The sequence below is a fragment of the Macaca nemestrina genome, chromosome 13, assembly GCF_043159975.1.
Source record: "Macaca nemestrina isolate mMacNem1 chromosome 13, mMacNem.hap1, whole genome shotgun sequence".
In the NCBI taxonomy this organism is placed as follows: Eukaryota; Metazoa; Chordata; class Mammalia; order Primates; family Cercopithecidae; genus Macaca; species Macaca nemestrina.
Genome location: NC_092137.1, coordinates 65,539,889 through 65,558,789, shown reverse-complemented (window position 1 = coordinate 65,558,789; position 18,901 = coordinate 65,539,889). Strand labels below are relative to the sequence as shown.

Here is an 18,901-nt window from a genome sequence, read left to right as displayed (position 1 = left end):
TGGGGTTTTGCCATGTTGGCCAGGCTGGTCTCAAATTCCTGGTCTCAAGAGATCCACCCGCCTTGGCCTCCCAAAGTGCTGGGAGCCACCTCGCCCAGCCTCATTAGCGTTTTCAATCTCCTTCTGCTGGCTCCTCCTATCTCTCTGGTCCTTGGCCTTTTCACCACTGTCTACCCTCTCTTCTTTATTGAACCGTATCATTTATATCCGGATGACTCTCAAGTTTGTATCTCCAGCCCAGTCTTTTCTCTTGAACTTGATCTCATATATATAACTACCTGTTTTGACATTTCTGCTTGGATGTCTAATAAGGACCTACAAACTCAACATGTCCACAATTGAATTCTTGCTCATTTCCCTCCAAACCCTGCTCTACTTTTCTCAGTTTTTCTCCAGACCTCAGTTGATGGTAACTCCATTCTCCAGTCAAGCCAAAACCTTTGGAGTCATCTCTGACTCCTTATTCTCTATTACCCATACCAAATGCATTAGAAAATTCTTTGGCCCTACCTTCAAAATAGACCTATAATCTGGTAATTTCTATTTCTTCTACTACTACTACTCCAATCCTAACAATCATTATCTTTTGCTTAAATGACTGACAAAGTCTCCAACTGTTCTATCTTTCCCTCCTTGTGGGATACTCACAACACAACAGAGAAATCTAAATCTGAGCATCTCCCTTTCCTGTAACAGCCTCATATTTCACCCAGAGTAAAAGCCCAATTCCTAATTAGAGCCCACAAAGCACCAATATTACTTATCCGACCTCATCTTCTGTGGCTCTCCCCTCAACCACACTGGCTTCCTTGCTTATTCTTTAATATGCCAGGCTTGTTCCTAACTTAAGACCTTTACATTGGCTACTCCCTTTATCTGGAACATCCTTTTCCTATATATCCTGGCTAACTCACTTACCCTGTCTGTTTAAACATCACCTTCTCACAACCTATGTAAAATTACAACCTCCCACTCCCCCTTAACCTGATTTATTTTGCCTTTAGCATCTACAGTTGAACCTTGAATAACAAGAAGATTGAACCACAGAGGTCCACTTATACACAATTTTTGTCAATAAATCTTTCCTGCCTCCCCTTTCCTCCTCCACCTCTTCTGTCTCTGCCACCCGAGACTGCAAGACCAACCCCTCCTCTTCTTTGTCAGCGTGAAGACAATGAGGATGAAGATCTTTATGATGATCGACATCCATTTAAGGTATATCAAATGTATTTTCTCTTCCTTATGATTTTCTTAATAGCATTTCCTCTAACTTACTTTATTATAAGAATATAGTATATAATACATAGTATGTTATCAGTAAGGCTTCTGGTCAACAGTAGGCTATTAGAAGTATTTTTGGGGGCAGTTAAGTTTGCACAAGAGTAGGGAGGGTTGGTGCCCCTAACCCCTGCATTGCTCAAGGGTCAACTGGATCGCTTACCTTCTAACAAACCATTTAATTAACTCTGTAACTGCTTATTGTATTAGCCTTTTCAATCTCCTTCTGCTGGCTCCTCCATAAAAACTTAATTAAATTAACTCACTAAATTAAAAACTTAAATTTTTTTGGCCTGTTTTTCCCTGTTAGAATATAGACACTCCATGGCAGTAGGATTTTTTGTTTACTGATCTATTCTTCTTTCCTATTTAGAATAACAACTAGCATATAGTAGATACTTAGTAAGATCTGAAGGAAAACAATTATTTTTATTCTCTTTATCCACAGCAATAGTAAAAAAAAAAAACTTTTTTTTTATTTAACATAATATCACAGAAATACACATATGCATATCCTGCATAAAAACTCACCTCTACAATCTTCTCTCTGTTTTTGGTTGGGTTCATAGGAGGTTCTGTGAGTAAGATTTTACAATTTCTGGTATCTATATTAAGTTTCTCTGGTCCAAATGTGTAGTCCCACAGGTGTTTCATGTCATCCCAATTTCGTACTATGCCATTTTCCATAGGGTAGTTAACTTCTAACATTGATCGTAATTCACTTGCCTCATCTCCAACCATAAGATCCTAGAAAATTATGTCAAAGCTGTAGATCAAAGTTTTGCATATTTGCATATTTTAAGAAAACTGGGGAATAATTAATTTTAATCTTTCTGGCATTTGCAAAATAAAGCTTTTTATTCCACAAGTTAGAAAATCTTTTCTATCAAGAACAATGTCTTAGAAAGTTTAATCATGGATAATAAATTTTTATGTACAATGTGGTTTAAATCAATAAATTGACCTTACCTTTAACACAAATGTTTCCAAAAGAAGAGCATTAGCACAAATAAACCCCACATTTTCATATTTTGGAGGGTTTTGTATGAGGTTTCATCTGTTTCTTTTGCTCAATTGTTCAAAAAATAAGGCCTGTGATATGTGAAATAGTACATCAGGGGGAAAAAAACTTGTAGAAAAATGCTCAATGCATGCAGCACAATTCTTTGCACTAAATATCAAAATGATAAATGTAAGTACTATAAAGCATAATGAAAGAAGCAAAAAATAAAATGATTCTTTATTACTCTATAATAATGCATACATACACCAACGAACTTATAAATGGCACAAACTTCTATCTACATATGCCTGAATTAGAATTTAAACTGTTTCTACATATGCCTCACCAAGGTGAATGAAAATCTGTAGAGTTATAAAAAAATTAAGATATAGGCAAACAACCTATCCTTTAAAATCATCTCCTGAGCAACACTTTCAAGTTTAAAGTACAATATTGGAAAACTACACCATCACACATGAAGCATAATACTCACAAGTCTTGTCTCCAATGAGAGCATACTTAAGATGATCCACATTTGAAAGTCACATTTTGTATACATAATAAGGCTAAGGACGTCCTAGCATTTAGATTTATTTTTAGAAAACAGCTAGTCAACATGTTAAATAATATTAATTTCTACATATGTTGATAAATTCAATAAAACACAACTAGTATCAGAAGCAGATACTTGCTACAATACATTAAGTTTTAATTATGGAGAGACAAAAAAAAAAAGCAGCAGCAAAATTAACACAAGATTATTTTTCTGAGACTGAGTCTCGCTCTATTGCCTAGGCTAGAGTGCAGTGGCGTGATCTCAGCTCACTACAACCTCCTCCTCCCAGGTCCAAGCGATTCTCCTGCCTCAGCCTCCCGAGTAGCTGGGATTACAGGCACCTGCCACCACGCCTGGCTAATTTTTGTATTTTTAGAAGAGATGGGGTTTCACCATGTTGGCCAGGCTGGTCTCAAACTCCTGACCTCAAGTGATTCACCCATCTCAGCCTCCCAAAGTGTTGGGATTACAGGCATGAGTCACCGCGCCTGGCCAACATGAGATGTTTTAAAATGAAGGCTTAAAAATACATGTTTTTTTTTAAAAAAAAAGGCAGGGCGCGGTGGCTCAAGCCTGTAATCCCAGCACTTTGGGAGGCCAAGACGGGCGGATCACGAGGTCAAGAGATCGAGACCATCCTGGCTAACACGGTGAAACCCCGTCTCTACTAAAAAAATACAAAAAACTAGCCGGGCGAGGTGGCGGGCACCTGTAGTCCCAGCTACTCAGGAGGCTGAGGCAGGAGAATGGCGTGAACCCGGGAGGCGGAGCTTGCAGTGAGCTGAGATCCGGCCACTGCACTCCAGCCTGGGTGACAGAGCAAGACTCCGTCTCAAAAAAAAAAAAAAAAAAAAAAAAAAAAAAATCAGAGATGAAACCAAGATGAGGACTCTAACAAAAAAACAAACAGATCTCTGGAAAATCCACTAAAAGCAACATCAAAAACTACAACAAAGTTAAAAACAGATGCTAGAAATGTTCAATAAAAATGTCTGTTGCAATTTCTGATGAAGTTAATTTAACATAACTTACTAACTTATTACTCAAAGTTCTGAAATATTAAATGTTTAGACTCTTTTTTTTTTTTTTTTTTTAAGATTGGGTCTCACTCTGTCACCCAAGCTGAAGTGCAGTGGTGCCATTATGGCTCACCACAGCCTCAACTTCCGCAGGCTCAGGTGATCCTCCCACCTCAGCCTCCCACGTAGCTGGGACTACAGGTTACATGCCCAGCTAATTCTTGTAGTTTTAGGGGTTTCACCATGTTTCCCAGGCTGGTCTTGAACTCCTGGGCTCAGGAGATCAGCCCACCTCAGCCTCCCAAAGTGCTAGGATTACAGGCATGACTCACCACGCCCAACCAACTGTTTAGATTCTTCTATGAGGAATATGCAAAACAGAAAATCTGTATTTGTGAATTCTAGTTAATAACATGCACATGTTGAAGTATACTGGTATCTGCAACTTACTTTGAAATCCATTAAAAAACAAGATGCAATGATGAATGAATAGATGAACAGATATGTAATAAATCAATATGATATATATTAATGTCAGAATCTAGGTGATGGATATACAAGTTTCATTGTAAAATCATTTCAGTATTGCTATGTTTTCTTAATACTGCTTAATAAAATGTTAGGAGTGAAATCTATACCTGTAATTATATATACTATTTTTGTTACTAACTTTCCTCTACATCCTTTTTTGTGTTGTACAATATAACAGATTAGATAGTTAGGTAATATAATCAGTATTATTTCAATCAATTTGAAATAAGTCTGATCTGATTTCAACAGAAATTTACTTTTTATTTAACGTACGAATAGGGGCTTACATTTACATGACCCAATGCCAACTCTAAATAAATGCCTCATGTATCGACTTCTAGGACCACACATACTATAAAGGATTAACTGAAAGAAATGTTTAGAAATGAATATCCTTGCCTTCCTTAGAACAAAGAGGACATTTAAAACGGAGTATTAACTTATTTAAGAGGTACAAAGTTTGACTATTCAAGCTATCCAATTAAAAAATTTTCATATCTAAAATTTTAAACAAAAAATCCTACTAAGTGTTATATAACTTGCCTTCATCACTCAGAACCAAGTTATAAGTGATCAGATCAGACCTCAGGTATTAACCACCTGCCCCACCACTGAACATCACCTAACTGAAAGAATGAAAAAAATCACAGTAACTGAGATGCTGTTTCAAAGGTATTTATACTTCATGAAAAGTGGGTAGTAGGGATTATATTTGCCAAGAATCATTTTGAACAATGTCACCTCGTATTAGAATACAAGTAAACTCAAGTTCAAAAGCACAATTAAATCCCTAGAAGAAAACTCCACTGAAAACATTTGTTTGTTTGATTGTTCAATTAACTAATAGAGGTAGGGTCTTGCTCTGTCACCCAGGCTGGAGTGCAGTGGCCCTGTCATCACCCACTGCAGCCTCAAACTTCTGGGCTCAAGCGATACTCCTGCCTTAACCTGCCAAGTAGCTAGGGAGGCACATATTACTATACCTGGTTACTTTTTTAAAAACTTTCTGTAGAGACAGGGTCTTGCCATGTTGCCTAGGCTGGTCTTGAACTTCTGGGCTCAAGGTATCCTCCCACCTAGTCCTGCCAAAGTGCTGGGATTAGAGGCATGAACCATCTCACTAGGTCAAAAACTTCTGTTAAAATAAGCCTACACCATTCTCTACAAGCACACCCTTTCCTTTTCTTTTTTTGAGATGGAGTCTCACTCTGTTGCCCAGGCTGGAGTGCAGCGGCGCGATCTCAGCTTACCGCAACCTCTGCCTCCTGGGTTCAAGCGATTCTCCTGCCTCAGCCTCCTGAGTAGCTGGAATTACAGGCACGCGCCACCACACCTGGCTAATTTTTGTATTTTTAGTAGAGAAAAATTGAACTCCTGACCTTGTGATCTACCCGCCTGGGCCTCCCAAAGTGCTGGGATTACAGGCACGAGCCACTGTGCCCAACAAGCACACATTTTCTTAATCTCATTAGAATATTAACACAAATATATGATCTTTTATTTATGATAAATTTCCTCTTTTAAATGGTTTTGTTTATTCAAAAGAAAACTTCACAAAGTTACTATTACTAGTTAAAATATATTGTATTAGAAGTGCCTGATTTTTGTCAGAGATTCTTACAAACAATATTAAAAACAAACCTGAAAAGTGTCTACTACAGAAGCACTTACACTATCACAGAAAAATACAACGAAAGAGTTAAATGTCTGAGATAAGCGCAGCAAGCTTTTAGTTGAAAAGAAAAAGGCACTGCACAATGTTATTTATTTGGGGGGGGGAAATCTGTCGTTTATAGAAAAGCTTTACCTTTTTCTTATTTATCCTCAGATAACCTTGTGAAATCTGCTCATCAGTAAGGATGATATGGAAAGAATTCTCTTTTTTCTATCTATGGTTCGTTTACATATTAAAATTTTACTCCGTTTATTAAGTACACATCTGATACCATACTAGATGCAAATATATATACAGGCTATGACAGTCAATGTTCAATTTAACACTGGTCAATAAAGTGAATTTATTCAAATGCAACAACTTCACTTGAATTTTCTGGATCACACATATCCAAATAAAGTCATTTTATTTCTAATATGCACAACACATTCCATTTTAACTATAACATTCATCTACAAGAAAAACAAGGAAAACAATTCAAAACTATGTTAGTAATTAGTTCTTGTTTGGTCCATTGTACGCAATCAGGAAAGTATAGGACTTAATTAGTTGCTATCAAATTGAAGCAATGAAAAAGGTTAAAAATCAAAGTATTTAAAATAAAAATATGGAATAACCCCCCCTCCCCACTACTAAAGGGACACAAAACAACAACTACTGTCCCATCAAGCAAAAGTGGAAAACAAACAGAGCATGTGTGTAACCTCACTTACCATCTTTTTGTTATTCTACTTCAACGGGTCAAGAAAGGTGAAGAGAGAGAAGGTAGAAGTAAGAGTCAGAAAAGGCCTAAATAAAATCCTCACTGAAATGTTTAAACATACAAGCAATAGAGACAATTAGGTTGAGGTCAGATGCAGTACTACTATATTTAATGGAGTTAATAATTAGGGCCAAATTAACAAGGACAGTTATTCCTGAATGCAAATTAACTCATTAAACGATTTAAATTTCCATTTTTTAGTCTATCACATTTTAGCTAACAAGACACAAAAAGTATAAGTCAAAATACTAAGCACAGGAATTCCAAAAAGTAAGCTTCTTTAATTCATTACTGAATTTAAGAACTTTAATTAAGAAAAATAAATGATAACAGCAAAGGTCTAGCTGAGTAGGCATAGAGTCAGATAGCTCAGGGTTGTTTTTCCAAGCTCTAATGTTCAAGTTAAATTTATTTGACATAGCTATCTTTTGCTGTTTTCTACTGGAAGAACAATTTAACTTGATAGGCTTACAAGATTGCACAGAGTGAACAGAATTGAGCCAATAGAATACAGAATGACAAACCATACAAGCAAATACTGCTAGGGAATTCCTTGGCAAAAATGTTTTATTAGCATATTGACAAATTTGATTTTTATCACTTGGCCTTAAAAACGAAGAACGTGGGCATGAAGAGATGTGTAGTTATTTGTGCCTATGTTGGAAAATAAAAATGGCTATACAAGGTATTTCTTCACACCTCAAAAATTTCATTGTCCCTCAGTATATAGCCATTCTTTAAAAACCTGACACTGAATAAAAAGTATAGCCTTCAACTTCATTAAACATTTATCCTTATCACTATTATTAGCTAATTTCAAGTCAAAGTTCATTTAAGATAGAATTCATTCAGAATGAAAGGCGTTCACAATAAGCAAATAAGGAATCCCACAAATATTCCAAAAGCTCCTTAAAAAGGAAAAACTTATATTGAGTGTCCCATTTTATTTTTTTTGTTAACAGGAGAGGCCAGAATAATTCACTACTTTAACTCTTTAAAAAAAAAAAACTAACACAGAACCCAAGTTTCAGCTTGTATTTTTATTCATTGTGTAACTCAACTCTCTATCCCAAAAGCAGAAAGCTACATGCAAATCTCTACCATCTATTACCAACTTCCTACATCAAACAAATGTCCCAAAGAGATATACTCTAATGCATATTTCAAATGACTCATAACCTTACACTGAAGGCTTGCTAAAGACTATCCAGATAGGACCAACAATGCTAGCGTGTTCACAAACAATTCACTAAAAAAAACCCCTAAATTCTACTGCATTCTGTATAACTTGATCCCTCAGTCAACTGAAGAACTTAAAGCCAATTGGTGACCACTGTCCTCTGACTGTTCTCTTTCTTCTCAAATATTCTAACTCCTACTTGATTTCTGATCCCTTTAATATGGGAGAAAAATCTATCATCTTTTCATGTAGTCTTTCATGTTAAATACAGCGAGTAGGCAGTGAAAACTTTCCTTCCTCTACATGGTAAAATATATAATGCAAGGCCAAATAAAGGCTCACATGACTTCCTTCTGCACATTATGGAAATAAATTGTATTAATGAAAAGAGGAATCAATGAGAGTTACACCCTGTGTTTTCCTAAATGGCTACATAAAAAAGTAGAGGGATCAGGCCATAAAAACATGAAGAGAAAAAGTCTAAGGTGCCAAAGAGACACTCACATACAATGACAAATATATGGAATTGAAAGACATAAAAATACCAGGCCGATTTCTCTTAAAAATCATATTATGTACATAATAGGACTTAAGTCACTAACACAGTGTTTCACATTAATGTAACACACTTAAGTATTTTACTCCAACAAGTAATGGCATCAAGCCATACATAAACAAAATCAGATGAAATTAACTTCAATTTTTGTGCACCTGTTCAGGTGTTGATATAAATTAAAAAGATGAGAACTTCTGCCCTCCCCTTTGCTTTTTATGGCAACATATTTTAAAACTACTTAAAAGAACTGTTAAACTACTTTTATAAGAACACTTCACATGTCTTGATTATCATTTATCAATAAATAAAACATTACCTTGATTTCAATGTTTCCCACTTTGGTGGTTGATCTGATAATAGGTCTTCCAACCAAAGCTGGGAAGATGTGTTCTGGAAAGTTAGAGCCTGCATATCCACACTTCACAAACTGGAATGAAACAGTAAAATAAAAGTGGGTTAGCATCAGGGTAGTTACTATATTTTAAGACAGCATCTGAAAAATATCACTTTGCATTTATATAACATTTTAAACTTTTGGTGCTTTCAGTCCACCCAAAGTAGCCACTCAATCTATTGCAACCTCTCCACTTTACTTCTTTCATGGCACTGACTACTTCCAGGGTTCATGTTTATTTACTGCTAAATTAGTGCCTAAGTCCCCTCACTAGAGCAAAAGCCTCATAAGAGCAGGGAGCTAAGCTGAGCAGTTCGTGCTGGAATCCGATACCTATCAGAGATCCTGGCACAGTACTCACTCCAGAAGTATCTGTGGGATGGACATATTCGCTGAACAAATGCTAAGTTGTTTTTGTTTTTGTTTTGAGGTGGAGTTTCACTCTTGCTGCCCAGGCTGAAGTGCAATGGCATGATCTGGGTTCACTGCAACCTCCGTCTCCTGAGTTCAAGTGATTCTCCTGCCTCAGCCTCCCAAGTAGCTGGGATTACAGGCATGTGCCACCGAGCCCAGCTAATTTTGTATTTTCAGTAGAGACGGGGTTTCTCCATGTTGGTCAGGCTGCTCTCAAACTCCCAACCTTGGGTGATCTGCCCGCCTAGGCGTCCCAAAGTGCTGGGATTACAGGCGTTGAGCCACCATGCCCAGTCAAATGCTAAGTATTTTTAAAAAGAGAAATGTGAGAAAATGAACAGAATTAAAGCTTCAATTCTGAAGCAGACTTTCATTAATTTTGGGCAAATCGCTTAGACAATGTCATTTTCCAAAATGGGAAAACTAAGTATCATTTAAACTAATATCATGATACTATGAAAATAAACATTTATTAGGCATTTTTGGCTGTTTATTTTTAGACGGAGTTTCACTCTTGTTGTCCAGGCTGGAGTGCAGTGGCGTGATCTCAGCTCACTGCAACCTCAGACTCCCGGGTCCAAGCAATTCTTCTGCCTTAGCCTCCCAAGTAGCTGGGATTACAGGCACCCACCACCATGCCAACTAATTTTTGCGTTTTTAGTAGAGACAGGGTTTCACCATGTTGGCCAGGTTGGTCTCGAACTCCTGACCTCAGGTGATCTGCCCACCTTGGCCTCACAAAGTGCTGAGATTGCAGGAGTTGAGTCACCATGCCTGGCCAGCTATTCACATTTTTATATTTAGATAAATGTATTTAGTAATACCAGGTAACATAATTTCATTTTCAGTGTACTGCTCCGAGGAGAACATATCATCGATGGTGATAAAACTTCCATTTTATACATAAGAAACTGATATTCTAGGGGATTTAACTACAGTAAAACTTAAGAGAGAATCAAGCTTTTAATATTTTTTTAATTTAAAAAATATTTAAAATTTAGAGTTCGGGTCTCGTATGTTGCCTAGGCTGGAGCGCAGTGGCACAAGTGCAGCTCACTGTGGCCTCTAACTCCTGGGCTCAAGTGATGCTCCCGCCTCAGCCTCCCAAGTAGCTGGGACTACAGGTATATGCCACCAGGCCCAAATAAGTTTTTATTTTTATTATTTTTTTTTTGAGACAAGAGTCTCACTCTGTCGCCCAGGCTGGAGTGCAGTGGCTCCATCTCAGTTTATTGCAACCTCCACCCCCCAGGTTCAAGTGATTCTCGTGCCCCAACCTTTTGAGTAGCTGGGACTACAGGTGTATCCCACCATGCCCAGGTCATTTTTTTTTTTTTTACCTTAATCCATCAAGATAGCAAAAATCGCACTATTTCACATTACTTCAAGTGTGAAAGCATTAACAGTTATAATAACAAGAACTAAAATAATTGGCTGGGAGTGGTGGCTCACACCTGTAATCCCGGCACTTTAGGAAGCCAAAGGGGGTGGATAACTTGGGCCCAGGAGTTTGAGACCAGCCTGAAACTACACAGCAAAACCCCCTTTCTACAAAAAATACAAAAATTAGCCAGGCATAGTGACACACACCTGTAGCCCCAGAAACTCGGGAGGCTGAGGTGGGAGGAACACCTGAGCCCGGGGAGGTTGAGGCTACGTTGATCCATGGATTGTACCACTGCACTCCAGCCTAGGCAACAGAGTGAGACCCTGTTTGGGGAAAAAAAAAAAAATGGCTGAGTGTGGGTGCTCACGCCTGTAATCCCAGCACTTTGGGAGTTTGGGAGGCCGAGGCAGGTGGATCCCTTGAGGTCAGGAATTCGAAACCAGCTTGGCCAATATGGTGAAACCCCATCTCTACTAAAACTATAAAATTGGCCGGGCGTGGCGGTGCATACCTATAATCCCAGCTACTCGGGAGGCTGAGGCAGAAGAATCGCTTGAACCCAGGAGGTGGAGGTTGCAGTGAGCCGAGATTATATGAATGCACTCCAGCCTAGGTGACACAGTGAGACTCTGCCTCAAAAACAATAATAAAATAAAATAATTAAAAAAAAAAATTATACTGGCTACTCTGGGCACACTGCCTATAGGGTAGCCCTGCTCTGCAAGAAGCAGTAAAGAAAAAATAAAAATTATAATTTTAAAGTTATATTATTTTTCGTAGAGACAGGGGTCTCACTGTTGCTCAGGCTGGTCTTGAACTCCCAGCCTCAAGCAATCCTCCCACCTTTACCTCCAAAAGTGCTGGGATTATAGGCATCAGCCACAGTGCCTGACCCCAATTTTTCAATAATATAAAACTGACAATCTGATTACTTCTGCAAATAATAATAATAATTAGTATTTTTAAAAAATCAAGGCCGGGCGCAGTACTAACATCTATAATCCCAGCATCTTGTGATCCCAGCTACTGGGGGAGGCTGAGGCAGAAGAACTGCTTGAACCCGGGAGATGGAGGCTGCAGTAAGACAAGATCACGCCACTGCACTCCAGCCTGGGCAACACGGCGAGACTCTGTCTTAAAAAAAAAAACAACAAAACACTAAACCATGATGTGATACAATACAAAGAAAACATTATTTTCTAAACTATCATTTGGTATCATTGGTATCATCTTAATCCTTGAAATTCCTCCTCCATGTCAATCATTTTAAGACTTGGTGACTTTGTTCTTTCATTGTGTGCAGTAAGGCTGTGTTTAAGAAATAGATTTTACCATATATAGTTTCCTCTTCATAGCAGTGTGGTTTAAACTAGTTCCCTTACTTCCCACTGAGTCATCAAATGGTTAAGAATATGAACAGTATAATATTCTTTCAAGCAAAAATGAAAAATTCTGTCTGCATCTGCTCTAAAAGTACATTTTTTCTCTTCCAAAAAATAAAAATAATAACCTGGGATTTATAAAGCCCCATTTCGGCTTATTTAATATTTATTTTCCCCTTACTAATTTTATCTCATGGTACTGATGTTATTTAGTACATTAACTGCACAGTGACAGTTCTGATCTTAGGCCACCAAAAGATTTATTCTACTTACTCCAAAGCATTTTGCAAGATGAAATCAAATTTGATTTTGGTTTGTTTCTGTTTCAAACACTCCTAAATTCAACATATAAAGTAGCAGAAGCCTGATAAAGCAGGCCACAATCAGCTACAAATGTCAATTACATAAATGCGAATGCAGTTATTCTAGCACTATAAGCTTCTCTGTACGACTGGACCTTATTAAGCACTATGCCAGCAACGTAGCAAGCACTAGGGAAACCTTCATTTTGTTGGTGATATAACTCACTGCTGATGAAATCACCCTAGTCTGGTAACAAGACACACAACACCAGGGGCCTGGGCCTAGCTCATGAAGAGGAGGACCTAAACCTAGAGTTTCACAGACCTCCAGATTTTCACCTATCGCCCAAGTGGCTTAATTTCAGAAGGAGGTTTGAATGGTTAAAAACCACATAAACTATTGGATCAAATGAGTTTTCCTCCTCTGGGCAATCCTGCTGAGACACTGGTCAAGCTAGGAGATAGAAAATCGAGCAGGACCAACATCGGGCTCATGATCGTAAGGACACACTTGTTTCCAGGCAAGCTTGTCCAACCCATGGCCCAAGGGCTGCATGAGATCCAACACAATTTCATAAACTTTCTTAAAACATTTTTTTGGCGATTTTTTCAGTTCATCAGCTATTGTTAGTGTATTTTACGTGTGACCCAAGACAATTCTTTCAATGTGGCCCAGGGAAGCCAAAAGACTGGACACTCCTGTCCTAGAATACTTAATTTGGGTCTGCCGGAGGGGTTAAAAAAAACATCAATTTTTCAAAAAGCTTGTAAGTTTATTTTTATTTTTTACTAGCTATGGGGTCTTGTTGTATTAACCCAGGCTGGTCTCAAACTCTTGGCCTCAAGAAATCCTCTCACCTCGGCCTCCCAAAATGCTGGAGATACAGGCATGAGGAACCACACCAGCCAGCCTACAATTTTATTTATTTATTTATTTATTTTCTGAGACGGAGTCTCGCTCTGTCGCCCAGGCTGGAGTGCAGTGGCCGGATCTCAGCTCACTGCAAGCTCCACCTCCCGGGTTTACGTCATTCTCCTGCCTCAACCTCCCGAGTCTCGCCTGGCTAGTTTTTTGTATTTTTTAGTAGAGACGGGGTTTCACCGTGTTAGCCAGGATGGTCTCAATCTCCTGACCTCGTGATCCGCCCATCTCAGCCTCCCAAAGTGCTGGGATTACAGGCTTGAGCCACCGCGCCCGGCCCAGCCTACAATTTTAAAACCTAAGGCATGTAAGGAGCAAATGAAAACACCTTAGGGTAACAACTATTTCCATAAATTTTTCAAAATTACATCTGAATATCCTCTTTAATATTTAATTATAAAGCAATCATTATAACTTCAGGTATCTGAATAAAATCAAGATGACTATTCATGTCTACAAATGGTAAGAAACAGAATACACAATTTAAGTGGTTCCTAGTCCTCTACATACTCAGAACTATTACAGCATTCCTGTTACATGATTCATGTATTTTATCAGCACTGTTTCTTCATTTGAAACCAATCAGGTCCACACAAAATCTGAATAAAATTTTAAAATAACTAGAAGCATAAGAACAAATAAATTTTTATTTGAATTAACTACACTCACTTTTTTCATTTATATGACAGGAACTGATCATTTGTCTTAAGGAAAAGGATCTTAAAAATATGGATTAGACACCAGACTAACCAATAACATATTACAATCAGCTTTCTTTTTGTGTGTGTGACAGAGTCTCACTCTGTTGCCCAGGCTGGAGTGCAGTGGTGCGATCTTGGCTCACTGCAACCTCCGCCTCCCAGGTTCAAGCAATTCTGCCTCAGCCTCTCAAGTAGCTGGGATTACAGGCAACAGCCACCATGCCCAGCTAATTTTTGTATTTTTAGTAGACACAGGGTTTCACCATGATAGCCAGGCTGGTCTCAAACTCCTGACCTCAAGTGATAATCCTGCCTCGGCCTCCCAAAGTGCTGGGATTACAGGAATGAGCCACCATGCCCAGCCTAAAATCAGCTTTCCAATGTTAGCTAACTAATGGAATAGTAACATAACATTAGCTTCTGACAGCAGGGTGCAGTGGCTCAAGCCTGTAATCCTGGCACTTTAGGAGGCTGAGGTGGGCAGATCTCTTAAGCCCAGGAGTTTAAGACTAGCCTGGGTAACATAGAGAGAACCAGTCTCTACAAAATAAAAAATTAGCTGGGTGTGGTGGCACAAGCCTGTAGTCCCAGCTACTCGGGAGGCTGAAGCAGAATCACTGGAGCCCAGGAGGCAGAGGTTGCAGAGAGCCGAGATCACGCCACTGCTCTCCAGCCTGGGCAATAGAGCAAGATCCTGTGTCAAAAAAAAAACAAAAAACAAAAAACTCAGCTTACAGTTAACATTCCCATTCTAATTTAATATTTAAAAACTCATATATACGACAAATACAGGGCTCATTGCCTCAAACCCCTAAAAGAGGAAGAATTCATTAAAATATAACTGGCTTGACTTTCTAAAAAGAGTATCTGACACAATTACAAAACAAAAAATTTTAAATTCAATTTTTAAAGTTTTGAATTTATTTAGGGGCCAGTTTCAGACTATAGTGGAAACCAGGCTAATAATTTTTAAAAAAGCACCTTTAACTGAATTTTAACTGCACATGTAACACGTGTTTATAGTTAATTTAAATATAGTTTAATAATACATGCTTTGTTCAAATAAAGAACATTTTTCCAATAATTCAGAAAGGTCATGAAGTCCTCCCCATCTTCCCTCACTCCCTTATCCTTTGTCTCACAGGTAACCATTATGAACATTTCTTATGTATCCCTCCAAAAACTTTATATGCAGATACAGGTTTGTGGACATACATCTTTAATAAGGAACATACACTTAAACTGAATCATTTTAAAACCTTTTTCAACTTAATAAATCTTAGACATGTTTCCATAGCAATGGATCTGCCTTTTTAAAAGTATTACATTCTTAAAAACCGCCCCATTAAAATGTTTTGTTTGTTTGTTTGTTTTTGAGAGGAGTCTTGCTCTGTCGGCCAGGCTGGAGTGGCACCATCTTGGCTCACTGCAACCTCCCCCTAACGGGTTCAAGTGATTCTCCTGCCTCAGCCTCCCGAGTAGCTGAGATTACTGGGATTACAGGCACCCACCAACATGCCTGGCTAATTTTTGCATTTTTAGTAGACACGGGGTTTCACCATGTTGGCCAGGCTGGTCTCCAACTCCTGAACTCAGGTGATCCGCCCGCCTCGACCTCCCAAAGTGCTAGGATTAAAGGCATGAGCCACCGCATCTGGCCTCATTGTATGTTAACACTCTTTTTACTCTAGTCCATTTCTAACACAGTTCAGATGAAGCTAACGTAATTATTGCTTGTAAAATTCTGTAACAAATCTAATCATAGGCAGTATTATGGCAGTAAATACCAGCTCTTTTCCCCCTCAACAATTCAGATTCCAAAGTGTTTTGTTCAAGTAAAACGTACTTTAATTCATACATCATATGTATGAGAGGGAGGAGAGAAAAGTCACAAAATGTTGCAACATCAAAATGGTTAGAAATCACTAAAGAAGTCATCCAGAATAAGTAATATTTCCATCTCCTTATTTGCTGACTTTCCTATCCGAAATACATTTTTTTTTTTTTTTTTTTTTTTTTGAGACGGAGTCTCGCTCTGTCACCCAGGCTGGAGTGCTGTGGCCGGATCTCAGCTCACTGCAAGCTCCGCCTCCCGGGTTTATGCCATTCTCCTGCCTCAGCCTCCGAGTAGCTGGGATTACAGGCGCCCGCCACCTCGCCCGGCTAGTTTTTTGTATTTTTTAGTAGAGACGGGGTTTCACTGGGTTAGCCAGGATGGTCTCGATCTCCTGACCTTGTGATCCACCCGTCTCGGCCTCCCAAAGTGCTGGGATTACAGGCTTGAGTCACCGCGCCCGGCCCGAAATACATTTTTTTAAAATCTGGCAAGACAGAGGTTTGAATGAAACAACTTTTTTTTTTTTTTTTTTTTTTGAGACGGAGTCTCGCTCTGTCGCCCAGCCCAGGCTGGAGTGCAGTGGCGCGATCTCGGCTCACTGCAAGCTCCGCCTCCCGGGTTCACGCCATTCTCCTGCCTCAGCCTCCCGAGTAGCTGGGACTACAGGCGCCCACAACCGCGCCCGGCTAATTTTTTGTATTTTTAGTAGAGACGGGGTTTCACCGTGGTCTCGATCTCCTGACCTTGTGATCCGCCCGCCTCGGCCTCCCAAAGTGCTGGGATTACAGGCGTGAGCCACCGCGCCCGGCCTTTTTTTTTTTTTTAATTGAGACGGAGTTTCACTCTTATCGCCCAGGCTGGAGTGCAGTGCCACTTCCTGGCTTCAAGCGATTCTCCTGCCTCAGCCTCCCAAGTAGCTGGGATTACAAGCATGCGCCACCACGCCCAGCTAGTTTTTGTACTTTTAGTAGACCAGGGTTTCACCACGTTGACCAGGCTGGTCTCGAACTCCTAACATCAGGTGATCCGCCCGCCTGGGCCTCCCAAAGTGCTGGGATTACAGAAACAATTTTCAAATAGTTTATAAATCAGTGCCTTAGTCAGATTTTTACAATTTTTGAATCTTAAAGGTTAACATTACCTGTATTCTGAAACGAAAGGTGAAAAAGGGCCTGGGGGTAGGATAACCAACACTAATTAACTTCCCCTAAGGCCAGTGCAATTAACAGTCTTGTGGGGTCCTAGGTCACCCAAAACCACCCAATGGAACAGGCTGGTCTCGGCGGGCCTGCACCTGGGCCAAATCACCAGTATGCAGAACAAAAAGTGAACGATGCGCTGCCAATCTGGACCCCTTCCCTCGAAAAAAACTAAAAGCCCAACAAACACAGCGAAAGGGCTGAGGTCCACACTCCATGACAGCACTTCCCTTTTTTTTTTCTTTAAAGTAAACCCGCTTCCTGCTTCTCGTTCGGTATATCTTCAACTATACAGGAAGAGGAAGGCCTCTAGGTCTTTCTCCGTTTTACACACCGGCGGCCCTGGGGAAAAGAGCCCTTCTCGGAACACACAAACCGAGCCTTTTACCCCTCCGTCCGCTATAGCCCAATTGCCCCCGCTTGAGCGCGAAGCCGGTCCCCGCCGGGCGGCCAGTAGGCTCTGCGTCCAGTGCCGGTCTCGCCAGCCGGAAAGTTGCGGGGGTGGCAGGCTAAATGGGCGGCAGGCTCAGGGGAGACCAGGGTAAGACCGGCTCGCTCCCACGCCCGCGGAGGTGGGAGGCACCGCCCCGCGCCCCTTCGCCCAGAGAGCCGGGAGGTGCAGCCCAGGAGGCCGAGGGCCCGCGCGCCCGCTGCTCGTCCCCGTCCGCGTCTGTGGCCGCCAAGGCCTCCTCGCCCGGCGCTTACCCCGGTGCCGTTGTCGCACACCACCACCTTCCTGCCCTGGCTGTCCATCGTTCGCCCAGGGGAGAGCCGCTGCCGCCGCACAACCTACAGCCGCCGCCGCCCGGCCGTTTTCTCTTCTTCCTCCTTCGTCTTCCCAGCCCCTCCTTCGGCCCAACTTCTCTCCCCCGACCGGAAGTCGCCGCCCGGCTCCGCCCGTCATTTAGCTGAATGTCTGCACGAAAAGGGTGGGACGGGCGGGCAGCGCGACTGGCAGCGGTGAGCTCCAATTAAAGATGGAGGAGCGTCGAGGTCCCTCCCGCAGCTCCGCTTCCGGCTCGCCTGTCCTGGTAGCTACCCAGCCGGGTTCTTTGCTGCTTCTAGTTCCCGGCGCTTTGCCGGGCGTTAATGGCGGCCAACGTTGCAGGTGCTGCGGCTTTCTCCCTAAAGTGTCACAGGAGCTAAGGGCGCCGCTTAACGAAGTGCAGAAGACGCAGGCAGGTGAAGGACACCGATTCTGCTGCGGCAGTGGAATGTGGCGGAGAAACCGGCGGGTAGGGCGGGGAGCAAGCCTGGTGGCCCTAGCGGACCCCACCATTCCACAGGGCTTGGTGTGTCATTGCTTCTGGGCCTTTTCCGCGGACAGAACTGGGATGGATACACACATGCTTATTTGAAATCATGCGTTTGTTCCATACTCCAATGTCAGCCCACCCCTTCTTTGCCCAAGTTGCTCTGTGGTCAAGCGAACGAGAGCAGGTGCCTGCATTTCCAGCCTTGTGGCCCACCGCCTCCTTCTTCCAGTAGTCCCATGTTGCTTCACACCTCTTCAGTACATGTACTTCTGTGAACCCAGAGCCTTGGCTTTGAAATCAGACAACCCCAGTTTCAAACGTGGCGCTGCCAATCACGAGTTTTGTGATTTTGGCATACCCCTGTCTGCATGGGGATAATAAGTTCTATCTCCATAGGTGTGGTAAGGATAAAATTCTATGCATAGAGGAAATGTTCATTCAGTGGTAGCTATTTCTAATTCTGTTCTTCTGAACGTATGATTCTATCTACGATGCCTCATTTTTTTTTTCCTTTTTAATCAATTGGCAAACTTGTGCTCTGAGACC

General features: G+C 40.9%; 1 protein-coding gene across 3 annotated transcripts in view; it reads right to left on the bottom strand.

Annotated features, from left to right (window-relative positions):
* The window catches only part of LOC105465161 (actin related protein 2), a 40,596-nt gene extending 22,653 nt beyond the window's left edge, over window positions 1-17,943 (bottom strand). Inside the window, exons 1-4 of one of the 3 annotated variants that reach the window (XM_011713433.3) lie at window positions 17,805-17,943; window positions 8,878-8,988; window positions 6,776-6,790; window positions 1,810-2,025 (exon numbers count right to left, since the gene is read on the bottom strand). In XM_011713433.3, coding sequence (XP_011711735.1) covers window positions 1,810-2,025; window positions 6,776-6,790; window positions 8,878-8,988; window positions 17,805-17,852 — 390 coding nt within the window. In that variant the 5' untranslated portion in view covers window positions 17,853-17,943. Of the gene's footprint in view, window positions 1-1,809; window positions 2,026-6,775; window positions 6,794-8,877; window positions 8,989-17,804 lie in introns of those variants that run through there. The other 2 variants (XM_011713434.3, XM_071076826.1) reach the window with 2 other exon arrangements.
* Between the last annotated feature and the right edge of the window lie 958 nt (window positions 17,944-18,901).